Source organism: Armigeres subalbatus, chromosome 2 (assembly GCF_024139115.2).
Source record: "Armigeres subalbatus isolate Guangzhou_Male chromosome 2, GZ_Asu_2, whole genome shotgun sequence".
Taxonomy (NCBI): Eukaryota; Metazoa; Arthropoda; class Insecta; order Diptera; family Culicidae; genus Armigeres; species Armigeres subalbatus.
Genome location: NC_085140.1, coordinates 374,228,816 through 374,243,047, shown reverse-complemented (window position 1 = coordinate 374,243,047; position 14,232 = coordinate 374,228,816). Strand labels below are relative to the sequence as shown.

The following is a 14,232-nucleotide window of genomic DNA, read 5'->3' as shown; positions in this document are numbered from 1 at the left end:
CCCCACTGGTGACTTCCATTGTCTGCAGATCTGACGTAGCCGTCTTTTCCACTAGTCGTTTTCCACTAGAACGTAGTGGGGTTTGGCAGTGGGCTCTGTTAAACTTCTATAAAAACTACATGTGTTCGCAAGCAGGCCCTATCAAAACAACCGTGTGCCGCTCAAAGCGCACAGGAGCCCGGGGAGTGCCAATTGGCATGGGGAGTATAGATGGTGCTGTCGCTTGGCTTGATGGTGCTTGAGGTACAAATAATAAACGATCAGCACGTGCGCGGTACTGGACTGGAATGCTCATACAAGCTCGCATGTGTTGTGTACCGCGAGCGTGGTATTTTCGTTTGTGTTGTACAAAATACAACAGTGCGCGTACTCGAGTACGTACGCTCGAGGGAGTTTCTCTAGCCGCGTGTTTGACAATGATTTCATCAATTTAAAGTGAACTGCTGAGCTGGGGTTGTTTAAAAAAGATCCATGGTTCATCAGCTCAATGTAAGGAAGCGAATCTTTCGAACAGCTTCTGAGCGGAGCGCCCATCTCAAGTGCACGGGGAGTCCTAATAATTTGGTAGGCAGGTAGCACGTGGTCTGCTTCGACAGAAGAGCGAGTGAGAGGCCTGTGCTGAGGAAGTGTCGTAGCGGGTAACCGCTATGGTACCCCGTGTCATGGCTGAAGTTTGTGCATAGACTACACATGCTGAGGTAGGAGTGTCTTAGCATAGTATCTGTTGGCCCTGGCAGTTACCGCTATTGACTCCTCGAGGCATGGCAGTGGAGTGTTAGAGTGAACATCCAAGTAAGTCTCAAATTGTGTGAGTACCTGTATGAATGAGTACTAGAGTGGGGCGTCATGGTATTTCGTATTGGTTTTTCGAAGCCATTCTGGGTCCTAAACAACTGTGCAGAATATGGGCCCGATTGGTTGCTTCGCGAACCCATATTTTGCACAGTTTATTGGGGTCGTAAAACGATTCAGAAAAACCTCGATCTCACTCAATTGGATGAAGTTTGCGTTTTTCCATACAACTGCGCCCCACTCTAATGAGTACATTAAGTACAGCCTATCCTCCAGAATGCTGGAAAGCTGTCCCGGGGGGAAATTCGGGTTGATGCTCAAGGTGGGTTTTGTGGGTGAGAGCCCCACACTCCAGTACACTGCCATGTGGTAGCTTGACAACTACTACGCGTGTGCTTGGACAGTGCATAATGCATTACTCCTTGAAAAGAAAAAACAAAAAAAAAACCTTCGCTTCTTCTAAGCAGCATTTCTTCCCATTAAAGCAACGAGTCTGCTGTCTCCGTTTCTGTCTGTAGTGTTCCACGTACTGCCGGGACCCTTGCTGCATCACGACCGCCGTCGTGTTCCATCGATTTCCTCCCACATAGACGCCGTTAATGGTTGCTTTAATTGTAATCCACTTACTTCATTTACTAATGGGTCATGTATAACCCGAGTGGTGCAAAGGGCCGATTTGAAAGATCTTCATTCTGGTCGATGTCCAGCTATCGCCTTAATCTGTTGCTGTAGATTTCGGTCGACTTATTTTATTTCTTTATGAAGGCATGCCTTGAGCCTCTTGTCCTGCCTTTAACAGCTGGGTTCGAATAACTTTGAAGTTTACACCAGACAGAGAAGTAAGCAAGCCATAGTTGGCAGAGTTTCATTCCGCAAGACCCTTCGAAAAACTGATAAATGTTCATCAAACCGATAGATCTCTAATGGTTTGGCAAAGTTCGTGGATGATCAACGTGAACATTGTCTTCGAAGTATGCCAGTGAAGGTGAACAGGGACTTTGTCATCGTGTAATTCATAGCCTTTGATTTACTTATCAACAATGTTGTGTATTTTCACATTTTTTTTATTACATTACATAATTTGAACGCATTCGCTCAGTCTACACATATAGGTACCAGTCTACAACAAACAAATAGCATTTGTTACAACTAGTTGGGGGGAGAAGCGAAAAATACACATCGAGCAATGTCCTTCTATTAGGTAGTATTTTGTTCCGTTGGTCTTTAGTTGCATCTTCGTTCGTCACTTAAATCTAAGGGTAAACAGTAATAGTTATCAACCTGTGTACGTGTCGGCGTAAAGTCATTGTCACGTTCGTCTATTTACATCGCGCGTTACGAGGTGCCTATCATTACGTCTGATCTGATGAGCAGGTAAGTAGACGGCATTTTTTCCGAAATGAGGAAAGTTTTGAGTGAAAGTTCTGAAGGTCTAGGTACTATGAATCAAGATCCGCTTGAAACAAAGGACGCCCTCGAGCGCGTGTGTTTAGTTTGTATGATAAAATTTATTAGCTTCTGGTTACTTCTGCTATCAGTTCCGCAATCTTTGTTCCGTCTAGCAGAAGAATAATGTTTGTATTTGCAGATTAGAAAACATTTTTTTCTATATTGCTAGACAATTACAATTAGTGGTACGATAACACTAGACAGATGCTAAAAGAATAATGAAACCTGGAATTTTTTATGTTCGATTATGATAGTTTTTGCATTATACAACAAAAAATGAATATCTATTTAAATCTTCAAATGTAGAAATAGATAAATAAGAAGAACTTCTATCTAGTGCAATCGTTTCATAATAATATAATTGTATCGTTTAAGACTTATTGCGATTACAATTTGAAGCTAAAACAAAAAAAAACATAATGAATAAATGGGTGTGGAGCGTACACAACTTGAGCTATAATAAAAGCAAAAATATTGCATCACATACCTCGAGACCGCATCGATCTCCTGTTTAAAAATTAACTCGCCTCCAGGTCGAATGTTTCGTTCTGATTTGCATTGGAAAACGCCTGCATAATGGAATTGCGTCCTAATTTTGGTCCTACCTATAATTCCACCCAGGCCGTACTATAGATAGGGAATAGTTTTGGCAATGTTTTCGTTGACCTCGACGAATCTCGCTCACTCGCTCTAGTGATGGTGCCCGACGGTGAGGAACAGCGGCATCAAGGCCCCCATGATGAGCAGAGCCAATTCTGTGTTTTTCAGCCCACTTCCACCACCGTGGACCGCAACCTTACCACTGGCAGCCGACTCTAGTAGATTATAATCGGTATGACTGCCACTGCGATGACCTCCATGACCGGTGTTATGCGTTAGCTCCGGTAGTACATGAACCGTTGCCACGTATAGGAACGTTCCGGCAGAAAACAGCATCGCAATGCCGGTGGCATTCAGGGACTCTAGAGTTTCCTTCTGTTCGCTTCCGATTCCGAAGAATGTAAGCAAAGTCAAAAGCGGTGCCGACAATGAAAAGATCAACAAATGTTTTCGTATCCGTTGTCGCTCGATTCCTTCGTGCAGCAAAAAACTGACCAAACCGAAAGCAGCTGGAGCTTTGTGTAACATAATGGCAAGGAATACGATAATTTCTACATCTGAGTGACTAGTAGTAGCTGCTGCACCCAGAGCTACTCCATCAGCAGCGGCATGGACCACCAAACCAATTGTGGCAGTCAAATTGCGCTCATTGGAACCTTCTTTCCGTCGAGAAGATACCTGATCCACCAACATCATAAACACAAATCCTAGCACAAGTGATAAACCGATTGTGGACGAATGCTCATCTGCACTGTGCTTATGATCCGGAGCTCCCGAGGTTTCCACCGTTTTTGCCTCAAGATTGCTTTCATCGTATAGGGATCGGATCCCCTCGGGTATAATAACTGTTAGCGCCGTTCCTACAAGCAGCCCTGCTCCAAAGATGGAAACATTCTTTAGTTTCTCCTGGAACCAAAATCACTATTTAGAACCATTGCAAACCATGTAACAGAAGTAATGCATATTGACTTACCTCTGATAACGTCACAACTAGCGGGATATTTCCCGCAAGATATGAACCCACCAACATGACAATCACCAGGAGTATCAACATCACAGTCTCGTCCATTTTGATCGCTGTTGTTGATGGTTTCTGTCACCAAAAATTGCTTGCCGTTCGTTCACCTTTTGGTCAATTCGATTTCGGTGTTCTAATTTCCCATCCAATCCCCAGTTTCACCTAGCCTGATGCTGCTCAGATTGATTGACACTGCTGCAGAAGTCTACCGCTCGGACCAACGGGAGTAGATAGAATACCACTGAAAACAGCTTTTATTTTGCTGGGCCAGCTACGTGTCCAATGTTTTTGCTGCTTCAGCTATGGGCACCCTCCTCTATCGAATTCGGGCTTCACTCTCACTGTTCTCAGAAAGCAACGCACGAACCAAAACGATAAACAGAAAGTCAAGTGCAAAGTGAGCCTCTACCTCTAGCGGTTCATTTTGGATCGACGCTTTGACGTGACTGGATGTGTCAAACAAGCATTTTTTTTAATGAATGAAATAAGTTCACTCCGAACTGACATTTTGTCACGCCAAATCGTCACGCGATAACCAATGAATGGGGCCGTTGGGGTGAAATAGCATTCTAAATAGATTTGAATTGGATATTTACAAAAGAGTACTTACTTGATACTTGATGGGCTACAGCTCTTCGATGAACCTACGCCGAATGGAGTATCCTTCTCCACTGGGCTCGATCCTGGGCCAATCGCTTCCAGTCGCCCTGAACATTGAGCGCCCTCAGGTCCTCTTCAACTGCAAAAAGGCATCGTATACGCGGCCTTCCACGAAGCCTGCGGCCTCTTCCGGGTTCTCTACTAAATATTATCTTCGCTTCGACGTTCTTCCGGCATACGAACAACGTGACCTTTATAATATACCTGGTACAATTCGTGATTCATGCGACGCCGCCAGATACCGTTCTCTTGTTTACCGCCGAGTATTGTCCGCAGCACCTTGCTCAAACACTCCGAAAGCTCTCCGATCAGCCTCTTTTAACGTCCATGTTTCATGGCCGTATAAAGCCACCGGAAAAATCAGAGTAGTATACAGCGCGATTTTTTTTTTCGTTTGCAGACTACGGGACTTAAGCTGGTTACGAAGTCTGTAATAAGCCCTATTTGCAGCTGCAATACGCCTATACGCCAATCACCTCCCGGGTAACATCATTATCGCAGGTCACTAATGTTCCAAGATACACAAATTCCTACCACTTCAAATGTTTATCCATCCAGCACCATTTCACTATACCACCACCACTAATGAACCCACGTTGATTGCCAGCGACCATGTACTTCGGGGGCAGCAGGGACTATGTCCAAGGGCTTGACGATCCCTCCCCAGGCCATCTGCGAGTTGTGGCGCCTGCCTAGGATGTGGTGGGGTTTGACAGTGGGCCCTGTTAAACCTCTATAAAAAGCTGCATGTATCCGCAAGTAGGCTCCGCCAAAGCGACCGTGTGCCGCTCAAAGCGCACAAGCCCAAGTCCTGGTGTTAGGTGGGACGCTAAAAAGCCCTGACACGACGGCCCTCCGACGAGACAGAAGGTTTGCGCAGGCCCAATAAGCCGCCTTTAAAAACAACTATTACGAACGACATAGAAGATAATACGACTCGATACAATCGGCAACGACCTAGGCGACGAATAAAGGATCACGATTGGAAGCTTGGAACATGGAACTGCAAGTCGCTAGGCTTCGCAGGTTGCGATAGGATAATCTACGATGAATTACATCCCCGCAACTTCGATGTCGTAGCGCTGCAGGAAATCTGCTGGACAGGACAGAAAGTGTGGAAAAGCGGGCATCGAGCGGCTACCTTCTACCAAAGCTGTGGCACCACCAACGAGCTGGGAACCGGCTTCATAGTGCTGGGAAAGATGCGCCACCGCGTGATTGGGTGGCAGCCAATCAACGCAAGGATGTGCAAGCTGAGGATAAAAGGCCGTTTCTTCAACTATAGCATCATCAACGTGCACTGCCCACACGAAGGGAGATCCGACGACGAGAAAGAAGCGTTCTATGCGCAGCTGGAGCAGACATACGATGGATGCCCACTGCGGGACGTCAAAATCGTCATCGGTGACATGAACGCTCAGGTAGGAAGGGAGGAAATGTATAGACCGGTCATCGGACCGGATAGTCTGCATACCGTATCGAACGACAACGGCCAACGATGCATAAACTTTGCAGCCTCCCGCGGAATGGTAGTCCGAAGCACTTTCTTCCCCCGTAAGAATATCCACAAGGCCACATGGAAATCACCTAATCAAGTAACGGAAAACCAAATCGACCACGTTCTAATCGACGGTAAATTCTTCTCCGACATCACGGACGTACGCACTTACCGCAGTGCGAATATTGAATCCGACCACTACCTCGTCGCAGTATGTCTGCGCTCAAAACTCTCGACGGTGATCAACACGACTGGTATGACAGCGAATGTGAGCAGTTAGTTGAGGAGAAGAATGCAGCATGGACGAGATTGCTGCAACACCGCACGAGGGCGAACGAGGCACGATACAAACGGGCGCGGAACAGACAAAACTCGATTTTCCGGAGGAAAAAGCGCCAGCAGGAAGATCGAGACCGTGAAGAGACGGAGGAACTGTACCGCGCTAATAACGCACGAAAATTCTATGAGAAGCTGAACCGTTCACGTAAGGGCCACGTGCCACAGCCCGATATGTGTAAGGACATAAACGGGAACCTTCTTACGAACGAGCGTGAGGTGATCCAAAGGTGGCGGCAGCACTACGAAGAGCACCTGAATGGCGATATGGCAGACAACGGTGGCGGTATGGTAATGAACCTAGGAGCACGCGCGCAGGACATGCGACTTCCGGCTCCGAATCTCCAGGAAATCCAGGAGGAGATCGGCCGGCTGAAAAACAACAAAGCCCCTGGAGTTGACCAACTACCAGGAGAGCTGTTTAAACACGGTGGTGAAGCACTGGCTAGAGCGCTGCATTGGGTGATTACCAAGGTTTGGGAGGATGAAGTTCTGCCGCAGGAGTGGATGCAAGGTGTCGTGTGTCCCATCTACAAAAAGGGCGATAAGCTGGATTGTAGCAACTACCGCGCAATCACATTGCTGAACGCCGCCTACAAGGTACTCTCCCAAATTTTATGCCGTCGACTAACACCAAGAGAGTTCGTGGGGCAGTACCAGGCGGGATTTATGGGTGAACGCTCTACCACAGACCAGGTGTTCGCCATACGTCAGGTATTGCAGAAATGCCGCGAATACAACGTGCCCACACATCATCTATTTATCGACTTCAAAGCCGCATATGATACAATCGATCGGGACCAGCTATGGCAGCTAATGCACGAAAAAGGGATTTCCGGATAAACTGATACGGTTGATCAAGGCGACGATGGATCGGGTGATGTGCGTAGTTCGAGTTTCAGGGACATTCTCGAGTCCCTTCGAAACCCACAGAGGGTTACGGCAAGGTGATGGTCTTTCGTGTCTGCTATTCAACATCGCTTTAGAGGGAGTAATACGAAGGGCAGGGATTGACACGAGTGGTACGATTTTCACGAAGTCCGTCCAGTTATTTGGTTTCGCCGACGACATTGATATCATGGCACGTAACTTTGAGAGGATGGAGGAAGCCTACATCAGACTGAAAAGCGAAGCTAAACGGATTGGACTAGTCATCAACACGTCGAAGACGAAGTACATGATAGGAAGAGGCTCAAGAGAGGTCAATGTGAGCCACCCACCACGAGTTTATATCGGTGGTGACGAAATCGAGGTGGTTGAAGAATTCGTGTACTTGGGCTCACTGGTGACCGCCGATAACGATACCAGCAGAGAAATTCGGAGACGCATAGTGGCTGGAAATCGTACGTACTTTGGACTCCGCAAGACGCTTCGATCGAATAGAGTTCGCCGCCGTACCAAACTGACTATCTACAAAACGCTTATAAGACCGGTAGTTCTCTACGGACACGAGACCTGGACGATGCTCGTGGAGGACCAACGCGCACTGGGAGTTTTCGAAAGGAAAGTGTTGCGTACCATCTATGGTGGGTTGCAGATGGCGGACGGTACGTGGAGGAGGCGAATGAACCACGAGTTGCATCAGTTGTTGGGAAAACCATCCATCGTTCACACCGCGAAAATCGGAAGACTGCGGTGGGCCGGGCACGTAGCCAGAATGTCGGACCGTAATCCGGTGAAAATGGTTCTCGACAACGATCCGACGGGAACAAGAAGGCGAGGTGCACAGCGGGCAAGGTGGATCGATCAGGTGGAGGACGACTTGCGGACCCTCCGCAGACTGCGTGGTTGGCGAAGTGCAGCCATGAACCGAGCTGAATGGAGAAGTCTTTTATGTGCAGCACAGGCCACTCCGGCCTTAGTCTGATGATAAATAAATAAATAAAAAAAAATGTACTTCGTTTTTCTGGTATTGATCGTGAGTCCAATCCTCGCTGTCTTCCCTTTAAAAGGAACAAAAACCTCTTCCACGCATGGTGATCAATCCCGATAATATCAATATAGTCCCTAGGAGCAAATCCCTAGGAGCATATGCGATCTTGTGATAATGGTACAGCTTCTTTGCATATCAGCTCTCCTAATCGCTTCCTCGAGCACTATATTGAACAGTAGATTCAAGAGTGCATCACCCTGGTTTAATTCATTTAAGGTAACAAATGACGTCGATATTTCATCCGCAACCCTTACACTTGATTTCGATCCGTCCAACGTTATACGAATCAGCCGTATCAGTTTCGCCGGAAAACCATGTTCAAGCATAATTTGCCATAATTCATTCCGTTTAACTGAACTGTACGCCGCCTTGAAATCAATAAACAGATGATGTGTCTGCAAGTTGAATTCCACTAAGTTTTGTAATCTTTGCAGATACGTATTTCGACCTCAACTGTGAGGACGTCTTCAGTGTCTTGTATACTTGAACTCACAGTTGAAGTCGAAATACGTATCTGCAAAGATAATAATACTTAGTGGAATTAAATGGAAAGTACTAAACTCGTCCACTAAAAAGAGCTTAAAATATTTTTGCTGAGCTTTTTTAACCTCATCTAGTGTAGCTTTTCCATTGTCGCTAATATTTATTCTGTTCACCGATGCACCGTCACTTCCACTACAAAGTCTCGAAGTGTTGCTTCCACCTGACAGCCACTTCGGTTTTATCTGTCAGCAAATTCCCTTGTTGGTCGTTGCAGATGACGGGAGATGGCGCTGTCTTTCTCTGCACGCCATTGACAGACTCATAAATAAAACCTCCGCATATCGTTCTGCTCCATTTTTCCTGCGCCTCGCTTATCACTTGTTCTTCATATTCTTTCTTTTTCCTGCGGTGGGTTCGTTTTTCGGCTGCTCATGCTTCCTTGTTCCGATCTCTATTTGATCGGGTACACGACACCAACATCCGGCTTCTGGCAACGTTCTTCTGTCTGTCACTCTCTGACACTCCACATCGAAACAACCCGTCCTGGGTCGCCTCTGTGCAGTGCCTACCACTTCTCGTGCTGTTGTGCTCACCGCTCCATGGATCGACTCCCATAGATCGTTGATGTTGTCGCTAACGTTGATTGCACTTATCCGTTCGTCAAGCTTCTGGCGGTACTCAGTCGATACTCCTTCCGCCGACAATTGCTGGATATTGTAACGCATCGTTCGCTGTAATCTTTCGTTCGATACAGTTGACAACCGTGATCGAATTTTACTGACAACGAGGTGGTGATCAGAGTCAATGTTCGGACCTCTGAATGTCCGCACATCGATAACATCCGAGAAATGGCGCCCATCCACCAGAACATGGTCTATCTGGTTGCAAGTTTCACCATTTGGGTGTCTCCAGTTGTGCTTTCGGATGTTCTTTCGTGCAAAGTAGGTGCTACTGCGAGCAGTGTGAAGAGAGTGTGTTTCTAAATGTAAGAGGCCATTGATATACCGGCCGTGATATACAACGGTGGATAGAAAATACGATTTTTGAATAGTTTTATATGTTCCGTTTATTTGGGTATCTACTGATAAATATGATCTGGGATTTTATAGTCTGTTCGTGTCTATCAAAGAAATAAACCGTAAATTTAATTCATTCTCCGCTGTTCAACTTTTATCCAATAAAATACCATCTCGTAGCTTAAATAGTGTTTCTCGAATTTGTTTCACTAAAGACATTTACATCAGTATTCATGAAACTTTCTTAATATGGAATAATTAATACAAACAGATAACAATTTTTCTAAGCGTATCAATCCAATGGTAAGTTTTCAGATTTGTATCAGCTTTATCTATACACTGCTTGATTTGAAATAAGAATACTTTTAGGGTATATCGAAGTCTTTATAACAAAGCACAGTTCTTTGCCGGTTAAGAAAAGCAGGTAGAATATCAGAAAATAGCACTCTTGAAAAAATGCACCAACGAAACATTTTCAATTCCGGACCATTTTGAAATCTCTCATGAACGAAAACTATACACAAACTTAAAACAAAATATGTACACGCATTCGTACACTCTACCCTTTCCCAATACAGTTCCATGTTTCAGACTTTTTCCAACAAAATGCCTAATATATTGCTTCCCGTATTGATATGTTAAAGATGTATATTAAAGCTCTTGCGGTGATGGAATATTTGTGGTTCGATTCGTAAAACGAAATTCGAGGCGATCGTAACAAAAACAGTTTATTCGGTGAAAGAGGTTCGATTTGGTAGGTACTTAGTACAGAGCATTAAGCGAAATCTCAGCGTTTCACAACATTTAGAGAATAGATCGTTACGTGAATTTACACGTTATCAATAAACGAAAGGAATGACACAAGATTCTGTGAGAAAAAGGTTAAGTAGTAAAATTCAGTTATAGTCTATGTTTTGCTCTTGGATCTGCGCACATAGATACTCTTTGAATGCCTAGGCACATGTGTGAAAAATTGGAAATAACAAATCTTATGAAAACTCAACAAATTCAACAATCCACATGGTTACCTCATTTTTCGATTTTCGACCGCTGCAACACCGTTTCCAAATCTGCGCCAAAGTCATCGTCTCGAGAGTAGTCTTCGGAAAACTTGGTCGGCAAACTCTTCTTCGGCGACGGAAAGTCATCTTCAAACACGCTCACCTTCTTAGTGGCTCTGCGATTCCAGCTATCAGAATTACTATTATTCTTGAAGTTCTGGGTGATGTTGCTGAACACATCAAAATTAGCAAAATCGTTGGTCGTCGACGCGCCATTTGCGCCAAACTTGCTATTTCCGCTATTATTGTTTGAAATATCCATTTTAGCGAAACCATCATCCATCCGAGCGAATTCATCCTCAAATGGGCTGGCCTTTGCCGCAGCTCCGAAAAATGCGTCCTCCTTACTATTTTGGGCTTCAGTTGCTCCAAATGCCCGAAACAGAAGATCCTGCTTGGTGTCCACTTTGTGTGTTGTAGAATTCTTGCTAAAATTATCATTGAACGCGTCGAATGGGTCGGAGACTGCGGATTGTTTGTTACTGCTGGTGGATGTCGTGAGACCTCCAAATGAACCAAAATTGTTGTTCTGAACATCCCCAAAGAGATCATCGAAATTGCTGACGGTCGACGTGCTCTGCTTAGAATCCTGAGTCCGTTTGAGACTGCCATTGTTGTTCAATGTATTTGAATCAGAGGAGAAAGGATCTGCAAGATATAATAACTATCGTTAATCCGCGAAATATCATAATGACTCTAGCCTGCTCATAACAAATTAGATCGATAAATTAATGAGGAGGTTTGATACATCACAGCCGTACCTTCGGAGCTGGTTCCCTCGTCGTCATCGGCAAATGGGTCCTGGATATTAAATGGATCCTCATAGCGATAATCCTTAAACGGATCATCGGTGAAATCAACCGCCGTCACCGTCGGTGTCGTCGAAATAGTGGCAGTTTTACTGGCCGTAACAGCCAGAGCTGCTGGGGCGACCGTTGCAGGTGACACCGATAATACCCTGGAGGTTGGAGTGTTTGCGCCCAGTAGGATTGGCAGCGTTGTTGTTCCAGTAACGCGACTGGGAATCGGTGACACCGAAGCACCTCTTCCCCCTATTGGGGAAGGGGATAGCACTGACGTTGAGCCAAACATGGACGCGGAAGTGTCAGAGGACGGCAGTACCGTAGAGGGGGAAGGGGCCGCAGGTTTGAGGTTCTGTGATGCGTTTTGTCATGTCGGTTTGAATCAATGTTGAAATAAGGACGTAAACGAAAAGAAAGAAATTTGAAATGAAAATTTTATTTAAAGAAGAAAGAACAATGTAATAAACGTGTTGGCACGGTTGGTTTAGAGGCACTTTGAACAAAAACGAATGAAAAAATAACTAAACATAATATATAAATTAGAAACCTGAAACCGAAATATATCTGCTTAAACTTCTATAGAACCGACATAAAATTGACAAACGAAGCAATGCTTTATCCGCATCTTTAACATTACATAACATTTAATTATTAACCAGCACACATTATCTGTGACATTATCTCCTTGGAGCTCAGCATTCTGTACATCAACAGTTATTATTTTTTTAGAATGCGTCAATAAATATCGTTCCTAGAATCAAACATTCAGAAAAGGGTAATTTTACAAATTGAGGAATATTGATCACTCATCATGAACTTGCTGTCTAAGGACTTGAGGGCCTAGCTGCACGACAAGTGATGCCATGATCCCGAATCCTAATCCCCATCCATCCTTAAACATTGTAAACCTAACCTCGAGTCACCACGAGTACGTTGGCTTATTTCCCTCTCTTACTAATTTAATAATAAGATTATGTCGATTGTACATATCACAAAGAAACGTGGCTCCGTAAAGTGTTATACACGCCTGAGCCTACCAAATAAACGAACTTGGAAAAAAAAGTGATGCCATGAGAGCTTTCAAACTTTTCGGGGCATCCACAGGACTGGCTGGTTTCATACAGTTCGTTCTGCAGCTCTACGGGCGCATGCAGTTTCGGCGATTTGGACAATCATGCGCGACTACAGGAATATCGCTGAATAAGTCGAATTTGAAGGAAAATGCTTTAGATGCAGAGCGAAGCTGGTTGTTGATGCCACAATCAGAGCCGGGTTATGTCGTTTCCCAACTAACAATTCCTAACTATCAATGGCGCTAAGACAGATAACGCTTGCAAAGGACGCGTTTCCCCTTTTTTAAATTTGTTTAATGTTTATGCTAAATGCTACCAGCTACTACCAGGAGAGCTATTTAAACACGGTGGTGAGGCACTGGCTAGAGCGCTGCACTGGGTCATTACCAAGATTTGGGAGGAGGAAGTTGTGCCGCAGGAGTGGATGGAAGGTGTCGTGTGTCCCATCTACAAAAAGGGTGATAAGCTGGATTGTAGCAACTACCGCGCAATCACATTGCTGAACGCCGCCTACAAGCTACTCTCCCAAATTTTATGCCGTCGACTAGCACCAATTGCAAGGGACTTCGTGGGGGAGTACCAGGCGGGTTTTATGGGCGACCGCTCCACCACAGACCAGGTGTTCGCCATTCGCCAAGTACTGCAGAAGTGCCGCGAATACAACGTGCCCACACATCATCTATTCATCGACTTCAAAGCCGCATATGATACAATCGATCGGGGCAAGCTATGGCAGCTAATGCACGAAAACGGATTTCCGGATAAACTGACACGGTTGATCAAAGCGACGATGGATCGGGTGATGTGCGTAGTTAGGGTTTCAGGGGCATTCTCGAGTCCCTTCGAAACCCGCAGAGGGTTACGGCAAGGTGATGGTCTTTCGTGCCTGCTATTCAACATCGCTTTGGAAGGGGTAATACGAAGAGCAAGGATTAACACGAGTGGTACAATTTTCAATAAGTCCGTCCAGCTATTTGGCTTCGCCGACGATATAGATATTATGGCACGTAACTTTGAGAAGATGGAGGAAGCCTACATCAGACTGAAGAGGGAAGCCAAGCGGATCAGACTAGACATTAACACGTCGAAGACGAAGTACATGATACGAACAGGCTCAAGAGAAGACAATGTGAGCCACCCACCGCGAGTTGGCATCGGTGGTGACGAAATCGAGGTTGTAGAAGAATTTGTGTACTTGGGCTCACTGGTGACTGCCGAAAATGATACCAGCAGAGAAATTCGGAGACGTATAGTGGCTGGAAATCGTACATACTTTTTACTCCGCAAGACGCTCCGATCGAATAGAGTTCGCCGTCGTACCAAACTGACTATCTACAAAACGCTCATTAGACCGGTAGTCCTCTACGGACGGACACGAGACCTGGACGATGCTCGTGGAGGACCAACGCGCACTCGGAGTTTTCGAAAGGAAAGTGCTGCGTACCATCTATGGTGGGGTGCAGATGGCGGACGGTACGTGGCCGTGGAGGAGGCGAATGAACCACGAGTT

At 45.4% G+C, this 14,232-nt stretch overlaps 2 protein-coding genes across 7 annotated transcripts in view; both read right to left on the bottom strand.

Annotated features, from left to right (window-relative positions):
* Window positions 1-1,813: 1,813 nt before the first annotated feature.
* On the bottom strand, window positions 1,814-4,287 carry LOC134213102 (zinc transporter ZIP9). 2 transcript variants are annotated; one of them, XR_009979401.1, is made up of 3 exons: window positions 3,815-4,287; window positions 2,729-3,747; window positions 1,814-2,640 (listed from the first exon to the last, which is right to left on the bottom strand). XR_009979401.1 is itself a non-coding variant. In XM_062691707.1 (2 exons), the coding sequence occupies exons 1-2, from the start codon at window positions 3,908-3,910 to the stop codon at window positions 2,932-2,934; spliced, it is 912 nt and encodes a 303-aa protein (XP_062547691.1). In that variant the 5' UTR covers window positions 3,911-4,287; the 3' UTR covers window positions 1,814-2,931. The 2 variants fall into 2 exon arrangements, 1 of the variants encoding a protein (XP_062547691.1); XM_062691707.1 differs by having other exon boundaries at window positions 1,814-3,747.
* A 5,675-nt stretch (window positions 4,288-9,962) lies between these two features.
* The window catches only part of LOC134213100 (epidermal growth factor receptor substrate 15-like 1), an 84,812-nt gene continuing 80,542 nt past the window's right edge, over window positions 9,963-14,232 (bottom strand). For all 5 annotated transcript variants that reach the window (XM_062691702.1, XM_062691705.1, XM_062691704.1 and 2 more), the window contains 2 exons: window positions 11,608-12,001; window positions 9,963-11,494 (listed from right to left, as the gene is read on the bottom strand). In XM_062691702.1, coding sequence (XP_062547686.1) covers window positions 10,815-11,494; window positions 11,608-12,001 — 1,074 coding nt within the window. In that variant the 3' untranslated portion in view covers window positions 9,963-10,814. The remainder of the gene's footprint in view (window positions 11,495-11,607; window positions 12,002-14,232) is intronic.